At 41.1% G+C, this 13,442-nt stretch overlaps 1 protein-coding gene across 5 annotated transcripts in view; it reads left to right on the top strand.

Moving 5' to 3' along the window:
- abl2 (c-abl oncogene 2, non-receptor tyrosine kinase) overlaps positions 1 to 13,442 on the top strand; it is a 35,435-nt gene that overhangs the window by 17,042 nt on the left and 4,951 nt on the right. The window contains exons 1-10 of one of the 5 annotated variants that reach the window (XM_083555497.1): positions 6,385 to 6,745; positions 8,321 to 8,485; positions 9,195 to 9,490; positions 9,630 to 9,902; positions 10,016 to 10,100; positions 10,252 to 10,429; positions 10,904 to 11,088; positions 11,247 to 11,399; positions 11,589 to 11,678; positions 12,033 to 12,212. In XM_083555497.1, coding sequence (XP_083411623.1) covers positions 6,676 to 6,745; positions 8,321 to 8,485; positions 9,195 to 9,490; positions 9,630 to 9,902; positions 10,016 to 10,100; positions 10,252 to 10,429; positions 10,904 to 11,088; positions 11,247 to 11,399; positions 11,589 to 11,678; positions 12,033 to 12,212 — 1,675 coding nt within the window. In that variant the 5' untranslated portion in view covers positions 6,385 to 6,675. Of the gene's footprint in view, positions 1 to 6,384; positions 6,746 to 7,644; positions 7,820 to 8,320; positions 8,486 to 9,194; positions 9,491 to 9,629; positions 9,903 to 10,015; positions 10,101 to 10,251; positions 10,430 to 10,903; positions 11,089 to 11,246; positions 11,400 to 11,588; positions 11,679 to 12,032; positions 12,890 to 13,442 lie in introns of those variants that run through there. The other 4 variants (XM_083555496.1, XM_083555498.1, XM_083555499.1 and 1 more) reach the window with 4 other exon arrangements.

Here is a 13,442-nt window from a genome sequence, read left to right on the forward strand (position 1 = left end):
TATTCCCCAACAGAGAAGTCCATCTAACTGACTTTCGGTGAATGTGAATGACCGTTTTTCAAACTTCTGTATTTTGACCTGAATTGAGACCAAGATCCTGCAACTTCCACCTGGATGTTTTTTCCCCCCTCATGTCTCCTTTAGAAAGCTGGCAATAGAGCTCCATCATTATCCTATTTGGTCTTTCCATACATTTCTACTTGCATAATGTCTGATCCTAAAGGGTTTGACTCCATCAAAGTTGGAACCCTCTCTGAAGTGGGTTCTGGGGCTGTTCCAGCTTTAAAGCATGCTTAAGATCTGGTGAGAGACATCACCCCTCCTTCATCAGTCAGTGGAACATAAAACAACACACATGCAGCATAGTTTCCCAACAGACTTCAGGCAGCCTTTACTGGTTGATTCGGTCTGGGATAAAGTCATCACGACTGCGGTTACAATGTTTATAGCTGCAGATGTGAAGTTCTACTCAGTTTTGGAGAATGTAGGATTCAAGAAATGTTAAACATGCTTGCGCTGTGATGTAGACCGTTTCAGCATATCCTCCTTTTAGGAACGATCTAATTCCTGCGTTGTACAAGTGAAAAACTCGTCAAGGAAAACCATTGTACAAGCAAAAACCGTCATAATGTTTAACGGTAGCTTTACCACGGGGTGACACAGTGCTGTTTTACCTGACATCGTATATCATTTTGAAATAGGAAGCATTTTGCTTGGGGTACACTTGACTGATATTTATACTAATACAAATTTGCCAAAGAGGTAGCACAACTTTATTTATGTGCATAGACTATGCAAACAATACCTTTTAATACTGTAGCAGTTGCTGATCTGGCTCCATGCGTGCTAGGCTTTGCTCTGGAATCTCAGAAAAGTTGCCAAGCTCACAGCGCGTTGAGGACAAAAGAGGACATCCAGAATCTCACAGTGTACCAAAGTGTTCATGTAATTTAGTGGGATTCACTAACTTTAAAAAAAAAAAAAAAAAAAACATGCTGCTGTTTATTCCGTACTGGCTTCGAGAGGAATGTCCAAAACACGGAAAACCTTTCGATTCCCAACTTTCAAAACCTCTGAAGAGAATTTAGGGTCCTAATTCTGGAAAAGGAAAAAAAGAGCTTTGAAATCAATGTGCATCTCCAGTGAGTAAATCATGTGAAGATGTTTCGACAGTTACATGCATTTTTGGACTAAAATAAACTGAGATAATTAAAACTAGAAAAAGATTGGCACCCTGGCCAACAAAGTTGTTTCTTTGTTCTCCACTGAAGTCTTGGGGTTTTCTGTATGTAAAATAAATCTCAACTCTTTCCTTGGACATGTCCAGCAGACAGAATGCTTCTTTAGCTCTATGGACATCTAAATTAAATATTCAAATCCAATTGTAGCACATAGCAGATCATTCTTTCCCATGTTAACTCTCATCACTGACACTGGTGGAACATGTATAAATTAATAGAAGTCTGGAAATTGGAGCTTGTGGCTTTTGTCGAGGCTTTTGTCTATCAAGAATATCAGACCGAGGAAATCTGTATGAGACAGCGTAACGTTTGTCATTTTCTTTTTCTTTTTTTTTTTTGACAAATATCTGCTTTAAGAACACAAGACTTCTACACTGGCTTCCTGTCAAAAATTGAATAGAATACAAGATTCTGCTTCTCACTTTTATAGCAGCTTAATAATCTTGCACCTTTCTGACTTGCTTCATACCTATACCTCAAAGTGCACGTTCAGATTTTCCTCATCTGTTTCCCTTACTGTACTGTGTCTGTTTAGTCACCTCACGAAGATTATGGACCTTTTTAAAGAAGTGGATTCCGACCACACAAACATCCCGAATCATCTAGAGACGTACCAGCGCCACTTCATGTGGGGTTTGGACACTGGACCTCTTTGAGTGTTTAAAGGCTCTGGCATGGAGATGCTGGCGTTGGATCTGTGATGATCGCTTATGTTGAGCTTTTTTATGAGTTGCTCAGTAGCTCCTAGTTTTATAACCTCAAATGACTGTATAAGACTGTAGAAAGAACATTACTTATAATCTTACACTCCAGTGCTCATGTTAGTTCTCACTCTCCAGTGGTCTGTACTGTTTAAAGACAATAATCACACTCTTGATGTCACCCAAATGAGGATGGGTTCCTTTTTTAAAGCTGGTTCCTCTCAAGGTTTCTTCCTCATAACATTTAAGGGAGTTTTTCCTTGCCACAGTCGCCATCGCTGCTCACCAGGGATAAATACCTTATTTTTAGGACTATAAGCCGCTACTTTTTCCCAACGTTTTGAACCCCGCGGCTTAAACAACGAAGCAGCTAATATATGGATTTTTATATGGATATGAAGTTTTTTCCGGTTTCACAAACTTTAAGCCAAAAAACTGAGCGACATAACATTAGACCAATGAAATTCCCGAACGGAAACGAAAAAACGCACCTCACCTGTGTTCTGAGCTGCACGACTTTGGGTGAAAAACTTCCACCGGTGGCGCACAACGATGCCAAAAGATAAACTCCCCAGAGAAATACAGTGGTACCTTGACCTACGAGTTTAATTCGTTCCGTGGACGAGCTCGTATCTCAATTTGCTCGCACATCAAATCAGTTTTCAATATTGAAAATACTTAAAATGGCATTAATCCGTTCTAACCCTCAAAATGACACCCCGTTTTTATGTTTCATGTTAATAAATTGGAAAATACATTTCTACATAACAAATCTTGTATAAAAACATAATAGAAAGAGTATGTAAAGATATAATAAGGTTTTATTCAGTGTATTTTCCTTGGAAATGAGAAGACTTGAGGTAATTAAAACGCCGGTGGGGTGTGTGTGTTTGTGGAGGGGGGGTAGAGGCGATAAGCGGAGGCGGAGGGAAAACTCGTTTTTTACTATCACTCCTGTACACTACGTATCCCTAAACTTAAATGTTTACTTTTTCTTCTTTGCTTATCTTAATTTTCGTCACAATCTTCGCTTTCTGGCTTCGCTTTGCCATCTAGCAGCGGCGTCTTGAGCTCGTACCTCAATTTTTTTCTCGCGTAACAAAGCAAAAAAAACGACCGAGTGGCCGCTCGTACCTTGGAAAACTGGTACATTAATGCACTTGTAGGTCAAGGTACCACTGTAGTTGTAAAAGGAAGGAGGAAGACAGTGAACAATGACTTTCTTGGTGGGCTACTGTTTAGATACAAGCCGTTGTAACGCGTTGAGTCTGGGTGAAGTGAGAGCTCACTAACTCCAGTTGCAACAGAAATTATATAAGCACAGACAGGTTTCCAAAACTCAGGCTTTTTTATTTTTCTTGGAAACAGCGTTATGGGTTAGTCAAAGAAACTTAGAAATGAGCATCAGACAATAATAAGGACATATTCCTCAGTCTCCACACACGCAGTAATACTGGAAGAATGCAGTGACATGCTATTCCCAAAATACCGCTATGCTCCTAATAGAAGCGCAACATATTGCATTTAGTGTCTTTCGTTAAAACCTGTGTAAAGTTCATCAGTTTCAGTGTAGACTTATAGACAGGTGCGGCTTATTTATGTTAAAAATAAAAATCTTTGTCAAATTCAGTGGCTTATATATGGGTGCGCTTTATAGTCCGGAAATTACGGTACACATCGTTCACCTTAACTGTTAAATTCTATAAAGCTGCTTTGAGACAGCGTCTGTTGTGAAAAGCGCTATTATAAATAAACGTGACCTGAACCTTGACTTGACACTGGGGTTTAGGGTTTTTGGCTCTGTTCTGATGAGCTTTTTCTGATTCATTTTAAGGTAAATAGTTGTTTGTTTGATTTTATGATTTCACTCTACTGCACTGTGTCCTAGAGTGTTTTGAAAGGTGCTTTTAAATAAAAAATCTAATTATTAAGCCCCAACTGAGAGGCAAATTGTCTACCTCAGGGCTTTCTAACTAAATCGGTATGTTAAACTGGAAAACCATCACTAAATTAGGGGGGAAAGTCTGTGACACCTCTTACCCACTTTACTATGCAGCGATGACGTGTTTATCCCCGTAGTTTCAAGTCATTTTGCATTTACGGCATTCGGCGTCACGTTAATCATATATCACAGGTTGAGTCATAGTGAGGATTATCCCACCATTAAGTAAATATGATGAAGCCCCCAGATATGTGGTGAAACATCTTCCTGACTTCCCAAAACATACTCGTGTCAGACAAAACATGCTTACGACAATTATGGTTTCTGATACAAACATGCAGCTAAATCAAGATTCTTAGCAAAGGCATTTGAAAATATTGTTAGTCCGGAATTGCCACTGTTGCCGCAATATACAAGTACTTCAAGAGAACAACACCAGGCTGTGTTTTATTAACTGAAGTCTCCATGGTTGAGCTTTTTGGGCATTCATTGATCACACAGGAAGTGGTCTGCATTCTTCAGGATGCTGATTCAATAGCATAGTCTATGAATGGATTTATATAGTAAATCATTTGTATGTGAGTTTGAGAGTTTGTATGTGAGCACACACCCCAGTGGTTGACGATTGGAGGGAGTGTTGGGTGAGAAGTGCTGAAAGGTAGAGGGGAGCTGGTCTGTTTTGGCTTTGTAGGCAAAATGTTATATCTGATGTGGGCAGCTACAGGAAGCCAGTGGAGGGAACATAGCAGAGGGGTTGTATGAGAGATAGTAGAAAGGTTGAAGTTTTGGGGCTGCATTCTGGATCAGTTGCAAAATGACTTTCAGAGACATCTCGACACTCGTCCAGGTTTGGGATGACAAAGGAACTGAACAAGCACCGAGTGGACAGAAATGGACAAATTCTCCTGATGTTCTAAAGAGAAAGGAAAGAAAAGGACAGTTGATTTTCTATGATTAACTGTCATTTATGAACATGTGAATCTGGAGAAATGTACCGTTTCTGAAACTTGTGCAAATCCCCCATTTTCATGCCTTTAATTCAATATAATTTACATTTATCTCATTTGTGCAACTGACCAGTTAAGGGTTAAGCGCTGTGCTCAAAAGCCTTAACCTCTGATTTGAACTCCCAAACTTCCACTTTTGACAGGGAAAAGAGTGTATGGTCATATTTTGCACTTGGCTCCTGTCCCCAGGATTTTTTTTTTAACTGGAAGAAAAAACAATGCCAAAACCAAAAGACGTGTAAAACTCAATTTAAATACTAACCAGAACTTGATGCCTGGAGCTACAAGGCACCACTACCAGCCTGCTGCACATCTGTGCTGCAGTACATTTTGGATCGCTTTCTTTTGCTTCTCAGAATATCGAGTCTTCTCAAATGTAACCGTAACACTACTACACTATTTCCATTTAAAGGCATTTGGCAAATGCTCTTATACAGAGCAACTTACATTTATCTCATTCTCACAACTGAGTAGTTATGAGGTTAAGGATGTTGCTCAGGGGCCGAGAAGTGGCTGCTTGGTGTGCCTGGGATTTGAACTCGCGACCTTCGGATTCATAATGCAATGCCTTATCCACTAAGTTTGTAAGCATTTTTGCAAACTGTTGCACATTGTTGAGGCATAGAGATGACAGCATGCCAGGGAATGAAGGATTTACAGAGGTGCTGCTTCAGCTGTCGTACCCCCAGCAGCTGTGCCAAAGACTCAGATCAGGAAGGGGATCAATGTCCTCATTCAGATCAACATTTGGCTGCCCTCATGCTCCTGTCCCAGCTGCCCTGTGTGGCATCTCCTACGCTACGCACACACAAGACATGTCCCGGCCAGCACACTCGCTCGGCACACGTCATGCCCCGTGCAGGGCAAGTGTTTCAGATTGGATTTTACGCACACACACGTCCTCGTAGCAGGACATATAGGTGTAAGGTTGAGCTGTTGGTAATCACTAATGCCTTTACAGGAATGTGATTTAAAATTCTTGGCCTTTGGTCTGTGATGCCAATGTCATTCATTCCTCTTTGATCATAAGAGTCCATTAGTTAGTTCTGTGAGCATGTTCATTATCCTTTCCATGTTCCAATTATTTTCCATTCGAATCCCTCCAGAGGGTTGCCTTTTCCTATGGTGGGTCCTTTCAGGTTGTCTGGCTGCGGATGGTGTTAATAATTGAGAATCCTGTTCTAGTAAATGTGGGCTAATGTTCTTAGAGCTGGAAATTACAGGAACATGCATGCTTTAATAAGTGGAGACCTCTATGCGGTTTATCATAAGAAGAATCACAAAATTCTCTGAACTTCTTGTTCTCTCTTGTGAGCACACTCACTTCTCACTCTCTTTTTTTTCTCTTGCTTTCTAACAAGAGTGCGGTTGGAGAAATGTAGACATCTGCCACGGGCCAAGAGTCACCCCCCGTGTGCCCACTCCCCACCCACCGTGCAGTCCGTGTAATGCACGGCCCCCTTACACACACGCACACACTCCCTCTAGAGATCTCCAGCAAGAGCGTCCTTTCTCACGGACTCCCTTACACGTGTTTGCGCTGGAGCAGTAACCATGTAGACCCCATGGCCATCGTGGTTTAGCTTTCAATGAGCTGTCTTGGAAATTTTGAGGTCTAAGCCACATTAGAGACCACCGTGGAGTCTCAAAGCGTACAAATAGCCTGAAACGAAGGTCATTTTTTGTCTTAGAGGAGCCCGTGTCTGCCGTGAGCCTCCTGGACTATATCCTGGTGCGTCAGGCTACAATCAATCTGTGGACTGAGTTTGGATTTTAATGGGACTATGTACTGGGAGCTCTGGCTGAGTCAGATGAAGGGACGAGGGATTCATTACGTGCTTCTCCGAAACAAAGGTGTGGTGAGCACTGGCATGTGTGTGTGGTCCTGTAGGCACGTTTGTGGCAGTAAAATGTGTCGTACAATTTGCTCGTTTTCTGTAAAAGATAATGGCGTGGGTTTTAAAACATTTATCAACTTTAGCTGCTGCTTGAGTTGGGAATATTGTCATAGTTAATGCCTGGCTGGGAGGAGCCTGGGTCTGTTCAACTGTCCCCTTGTCGAGGACGGCACTGATTTCAGCATCCCAAATGAACTAATACGCTAAAATTAAAAAATTAAGATTCGACTCATTGCACATGTTTTGGTACAAGGCAACGAAATCCACTTAGCCTCTAACCAGAGTGCATTGGTAGCAATGTAAAATCTTTACATAGGTACAGGCTGGTAGAGCTATGATATGATATATATATATATATAAAATAGTTTTGCATAAATAATGATAAATGAATGAATGATATGAATATAAATAAACAGTACACGGAAAGGAGATTATATACAATGAGTACAATGGTCATAAATAGCGCAGTGAAGCGAGATCCTGGTAATGAACATACTCGTAGTGATTTCTGATTAGCATGGCTAGCTAGAATGTTTCTTTTCAGGTTGTTTTACATCTTTCCTATGTTCCATTACCTCTCCATGCTGTACTTTTCCCCACCCTTACAAACCCTAGAGCAGCTGCCTAGGCATGCTCACTGCGTGTGTATAAGCCATGTGTCCGCGTATGCGTGAGCGGCTGGCAAACAGCTGTGGAGGTAGGAGGGGAAACGTAGGCATGCTGGAAGGAGTATGTGCATGTTGGGGGGGGGGTAATAATTGAACCTCCACCACTCGTTTTTTTTTTTCCCAACCGCGCTTCTTTGGCTCCTCCTTCCCTTCCCTACATAAACATATATAAATAAAAGGCTGAGCAAAACCTCCATTGAACAGAGCCTTTTACTCGGCAGCGCTCTGTTAGGTTTATTAGTAAGCTGTATAAATCTAGACGATGCCCCTGCATACGTTACCATCAAGCAGCAGCTTTGAGGAGGACAGGAATCGGCTGATCGGCACCAGAAAGCAGGACGTGGATTTTTACAATCTCCCAGGTACATTGACTGACTGTTCAACGTGGTCCAGGTCTTCTTATTTTGTAATATAAATACAATATATAATCTCAGCTGGCTTGAGGAGGACATGAGCAAAGATTAGATTTTCATCTTTATTATCTTGGTTTTAGATTGCTGCGTTGTTTCCTGTCGATTTGTCGTGCGAGGTTTTTTTTTTTGTTTTTTATGTGGATGAGTGCGCGTGTTTTAGGAATCTTCGACTCGTGGAAATATGAGCTTATCGTTCTTTGATCAAAAACTCAACCTCACCTTTTTTTTTCTCTCTTTTTTTCTCCTGCATATCTTCACACTCAGTCATTCATAATTGGTGTTCTCCTCCTCTTCACTTCCTCTTGCTTCTTTATGAGTCATCTTAAGCCCTGCCCTGAGAGGCTGATGTTTGACGTCTTTACACATTTCCACACCTGTCCGATGAAGATTTTTTTTCTTTCTAATGTCTCTCTCTCTTCCTCTCTCTTCACCCCCCCCTTTCTGGGACAGAAGCCCTGCATAGGCCATTTGGATTGGACTCGTCGGCTTTGACTGAGGCGGTGCGTTGGAGCTCAAAGGAGAACCTGCTGGGTGCCGCCGAGAGCGACCCCAACCTGTTCGTCGCACTTTACGACTTTGTGGCCAGTGGTGACAACACGCTTAGCATCACGAAAGGTATAATGAAAGCAGTTGCTCTGTGAACACATGATTAAATCTGACTCGTGTCATTGCTATCAGGATCTTTTTATTTATTTTTTTATATCATCTATTTTTAAATGATATTTTCCTCATGTTTCCCTATAGTAATTTATTTTTGCTTTACTGTACCAGGACAAATCCCCTGTCCTCTTAATTACACGTTAACACCACCTTCACATTCCAAGCTGCTGTAGATAGGATTAATATTTGTAGTGTGAGACAACGTCCACTGTGGACTCTCCTCGTGAGCACTAATGCCTGAGCATTTCATAATCCTCCCAGTTGGCCCCATAGCAGGTGGGTAAACACAGGCTGGTGTAATCAGAGCGAGGGAGTTAGTGCTTAGTGGCTGCATTTTAATCTCTCTGTATATTTGCTGGGCTCTAGCACTGACTGCCAGAGCCCCAATATTGTCTGACTGGTCCTGACAAGTAGAAACAGGAGCCATTGTGCTGGAGTTGTGTTTTTAACCAGCCTCTTGGACAGAATTGGTTGCTGTTAAAGCTTGAAGAAGAGTAGGCTACTTTATTAGCAAAGGCGAGATGCTCTGCGCTCCATTGTTGGTCCGAGAAAAACGTAAGAGATCGATCCAGAAGGAGCACACATAGCAGTCAGAAGAGACGGTAATGCTGAAAACACTGGGCTGTGGTTTGAATCACTTTCCTTAATGTCTTGTCTGTCTCAGGAGAGAAGCTCAGAGTGCTGGGCTATAACCAGAATGGCGAGTGGAGCGAGGTTCGCTCCAAAAACGGACAAGGCTGGGTTCCTAGTAACTACATCACCCCGGTGAACAGTCTGGAGAAGCACAGCTGGTATCATGGACCAGTGTCTCGCAGCGCAGCCGAGTATCTACTCAGCAGCCTCATCAACGGCAGCTTCCTGGTGAGGGAGAGCGAGAGCAGCCCGGGCCAGCTCTCAATTTCACTGCGCTACGAGGGCCGAGTCTACCACTACCGCATCAACACTGCCTCTGATGGCAAGGTGAGACCCTCACTATAAAGTGACATGGCATAAAATGAACATAAACAGTAAATAAAAATAAACAGGCGAGGGAAGGTTCTGACTACAATCATCTTGACTTGTCTAGAAGTTTAAAGGATGATATGGGTCTTTCTTGCAGGTCTACGTAACATCTGAGAGCAGGTTTAGCACATTAGCCGAGCTGGTCCATCATCATTCCACTGTAGCGGACGGTTTGGTGACGACGCTGCACTACCCAGCCCCGAAATGCAACAAGCCCACTGTCTACGGCGTCTCGCCCATCCACGACAAGTGGGAGATGGAGCGCACCGATATCACCATGAAGCACAAGCTAGGAGGAGGCCAGTATGGCGAGGTCTATGTGGGAGTCTGGAAGAAATACAACCTTACTGTCGCTGTCAAAACACTCAAGGTTTGTCTCAAAACTTTCGATTAGGTTTTTGAAACGTTTGATTTTGCAGCACCGATGTTGACGTTCTGTAACCGAAAGTGAACATTTAGCTTTAAAATAAATGTGCGTTATAGGAGGACACTATGGAAGTGGAGGAGTTTCTGAAAGAGGCTGCTGTCATGAAAGAGGTGAAACACCCCAATCTAGTGCAGCTGCTTGGTTAGTATTCAACACACACCTATGTTTTATCCTGAAATTGAAATTTGAAATGAACCGCATTTATTCATAAATCAAAACTGATGTATATTATATGTATAATCGCGGACTCAAAGGCGATACTTACCGAGTGGATATTACGCTGCTTGTTCAGGTGTGTGCACACTGGAACCTCCGTTCTACATAGTGACGGAGTACATGCCTCACGGCAACCTGCTGGACTACCTTCGCGAGTGTGAGCGTGAGGAGGTGAACGCTGTCGTGCTGCTCTACATGGCTACTCAGATCTCGTCCGCCATGGAATACCTGGAGAAGAAAAACTTCATTCACAGGTATTTTTATTTGCTATATACAGTATTGTACTGTACAGTGCAAGCATCTGGTGCATTACAGAAAATGGTTTTAACTGTAATGAAATCAAAAGTCCTAATAATAAAATCCCTATTCAGTACAGAATTGAAACTGTTTCATTTCTCTACATTGTGCTGCATGTTTTTAAGGAAAATGGCTGGCAGATTTCACAGTTCTACAGACTTTGGCTCTCTTTGGTTTCTGTCTTGCAGGGTCTTGCAGAGCACAGTTAACTATTGAATTGCATGTTGTGCAAATGTACTTAGTATTCAGGAAGACATATTTATGTCTACCTTTCCTCTCTCTCTCTCTCGCTCTCTCTCTCTCTCTCTCTCGCTCTTTCTTTCTTTCTCGCTCTTTCTTTCTTTCTTTCTTTCTTTCTTTCTTTCTTTCTTTCTTTCTTTCTTTCTTTCTTTCTTTCTTTCTTTCTTTCTTTCTTTCTTTCTTTCTTTCAGGGACCTGGCTGCACGAAACTGTCTAGTAGGAGAGAACCATGTGGTGAAGGTGGCAGATTTTGGCTTGAGTCGGCTGATGACAGGAGACACGTACACAGCTCATGCTGGCGCCAAGTTCCCCATCAAGTGGACCGCACCGGAGAGCCTGGCCTACAACACCTTTTCCATCAAATCAGACGTCTGGGGTCAGTCTCTCTCTCTCTCCTGTTTTCACTGACTCATTCTTTTGGCAAATGTCTCATTTCTGCTATGAAAATATCTCGAAAACTCATCAAAACCTTTTGAGACCGTTTGTCTTGGGTTTCTCTTTATCTTCATTTCTGTGCCTGCATGTGTCCTTTAGCGTTTGGAGTGCTTTTGTGGGAGATTGCGACCTACGGTATGTCTCCATATCCTGGCATCGATCTATCTCAGGTTTATGACCTGCTGGAGAAAGGCTACCGCATGGAGCAGCCAGAAGGATGTCCTCCGAAAGTTTACGAACTCATGAGAGCATGTAAGTGCATTGGAGACTGTATATCTCTTCAGAATTAAGATTTCAGAAAGGTCCCAATATTACACGCTTACATTTTAATAGGATGCGACTAAACCCTGACTGATATGTTTAACACAAACTTTTATTTCTAACATCTTTTACTTAAATTCAATATTTGTAATTTAGAAATGTTTTTTGTTGTGTTTTCAGGTTGGCAGTGGAGCCCAATGGACAGGCCCTCTTTTGCAGAGATCCATCAGGCCTTTGAGACAATGTTCCATGACTCCAGCATATCAGAAGGTACAGTTACAAACTCTGCATACCTGCTTTACAAATTTTTTTTAGCTTTTTTTATTTTTGAACAATTATAGTCCTGAAATCTATCTGGATTAAGATAAATGTCGGATGGGCTCTACTCATATACCGATGTCAATTTTTTTGTTTGCGTGCAATTCTCATTATACCTTCATACTTAACGTCGTGAAGTCCACATCTATACCCTAGACCCTCTTCTTTATTCTTTTCTAGTTGTACTCTTCATTAAAAATAGCCAATACAAGATCTTAGTGTCCAACAAGAAATGAGTGAGGCAGGCTTTTTAAAATGTTTAAACTTGTTTATTAAAAATGTTCACTCTCAACCTTTGTTTTGCAGAAGTAGCAGAGGAACTATGTAAGACTGCCTCTAGTGGTAAAAGTGGGGTAGTGCACTCATTTAGTCACGATCAGCCCCTTGTGCCTTCCAAGTCACGGCCGCAGAAAAAGCACTCCGACAATAAGGAGAACATGGAGGGGCTAGAGAGCCGGCATGAGCCTGGAGCTCACGGTCCTTCAGGTACACCAGCTGATCTTCACTTCACACGTCTCCAGCGCAGGCTCAAGAGAATGGGAGTGGTGTTTCTTCTAGACTAAAGGAGATGCACTTCACACAGACACATGCATATTATGTATAGATATGTATAATTATATCAGCAGTAGAGGAGGGTGTAGGAGATATTATTATATTTTGTAAGATCTTTTTTTTTTAAGTAGAGTTTATTATTATAAAAAATATTAACAATGTTTTATATTATGCGTTATTAAAGCTAATCTTTTTTTTTAGCAGTTATTATAAAAACAAATCACAGGTCAAATCAAGGTCACTAAGAATATATATATTTGGTTTGCAAGTAACCTACTTTATTTTTAATTTTTTTTTATATCATTTATTTATTTTTTGTTTATTGTTGTTTTGTTCCCTTTTGTTGCTCATCACTTAATTAGTATGCACAAGCACCTAACACCCCCAAATCATCCCCTCTACACATCAGCATGCTGATCTATGTTTCGATTAAATGCAATTTAACCTCATTTGTGTTGTATTATTTATGTATTAATAATATTTTTATTTGAATTATTATTGTATGGATTTTATTTATTCGTTATTTATTTTAAGCATGTGTTTATATTTGCAAAAAATGTCATTAACACAGAGCCTGGTCTTTCATTTCAAATAAACATGTAACATATTTAGTGCTTTACCTGCCCACATTTATCTAAGCAGTCTTAGTTTGACACGATGGTGTCCCGGTTTCTTTTCATAACGGTCTCTGAGTGCTGAGAGCATTTTTACTGCAATATGAGTGGCTTTCAACAATATTACACTGTTATAATGTAGTTCAGGCCCAGTTTGAGGCAGTTCCTCATTAGATTTTGAGTGTTTAAATCAGCTGTAACAGTACATTTTACGACAATGTTCCTCTCAGAAGCAGGCTTTAAAACCTGCACATTAGGGAACACATTAGTCTCATTCTCGGTCTGGTTTATCTCTCCTATAATAATAATAATAATAATATAATGCACAGAATTAGCATTACTTCTACATTATCACTCCATCAATCCACCCTTTCCAGAGCCTGTAATTAATTAGAATATGAATTTTAAAAAGAGAAGCTGCTGCATTTCATAAAACTGAAGCTAAATGATTTATCAAAGTACCCAATCATTGCAATTGGAGCTAAACAACTGACTCCAATAAAGATATCTGACTTTGGTGTAATAGAATAAAAATTACAAGACAGGGTTT

This window comes from Silurus aristotelis (genome assembly GCF_946808225.1).
Source record: "Silurus aristotelis genome assembly, chromosome: 11".
Classification (NCBI taxonomy): Eukaryota; Metazoa; Chordata; class Actinopteri; order Siluriformes; family Siluridae; genus Silurus; species Silurus aristotelis.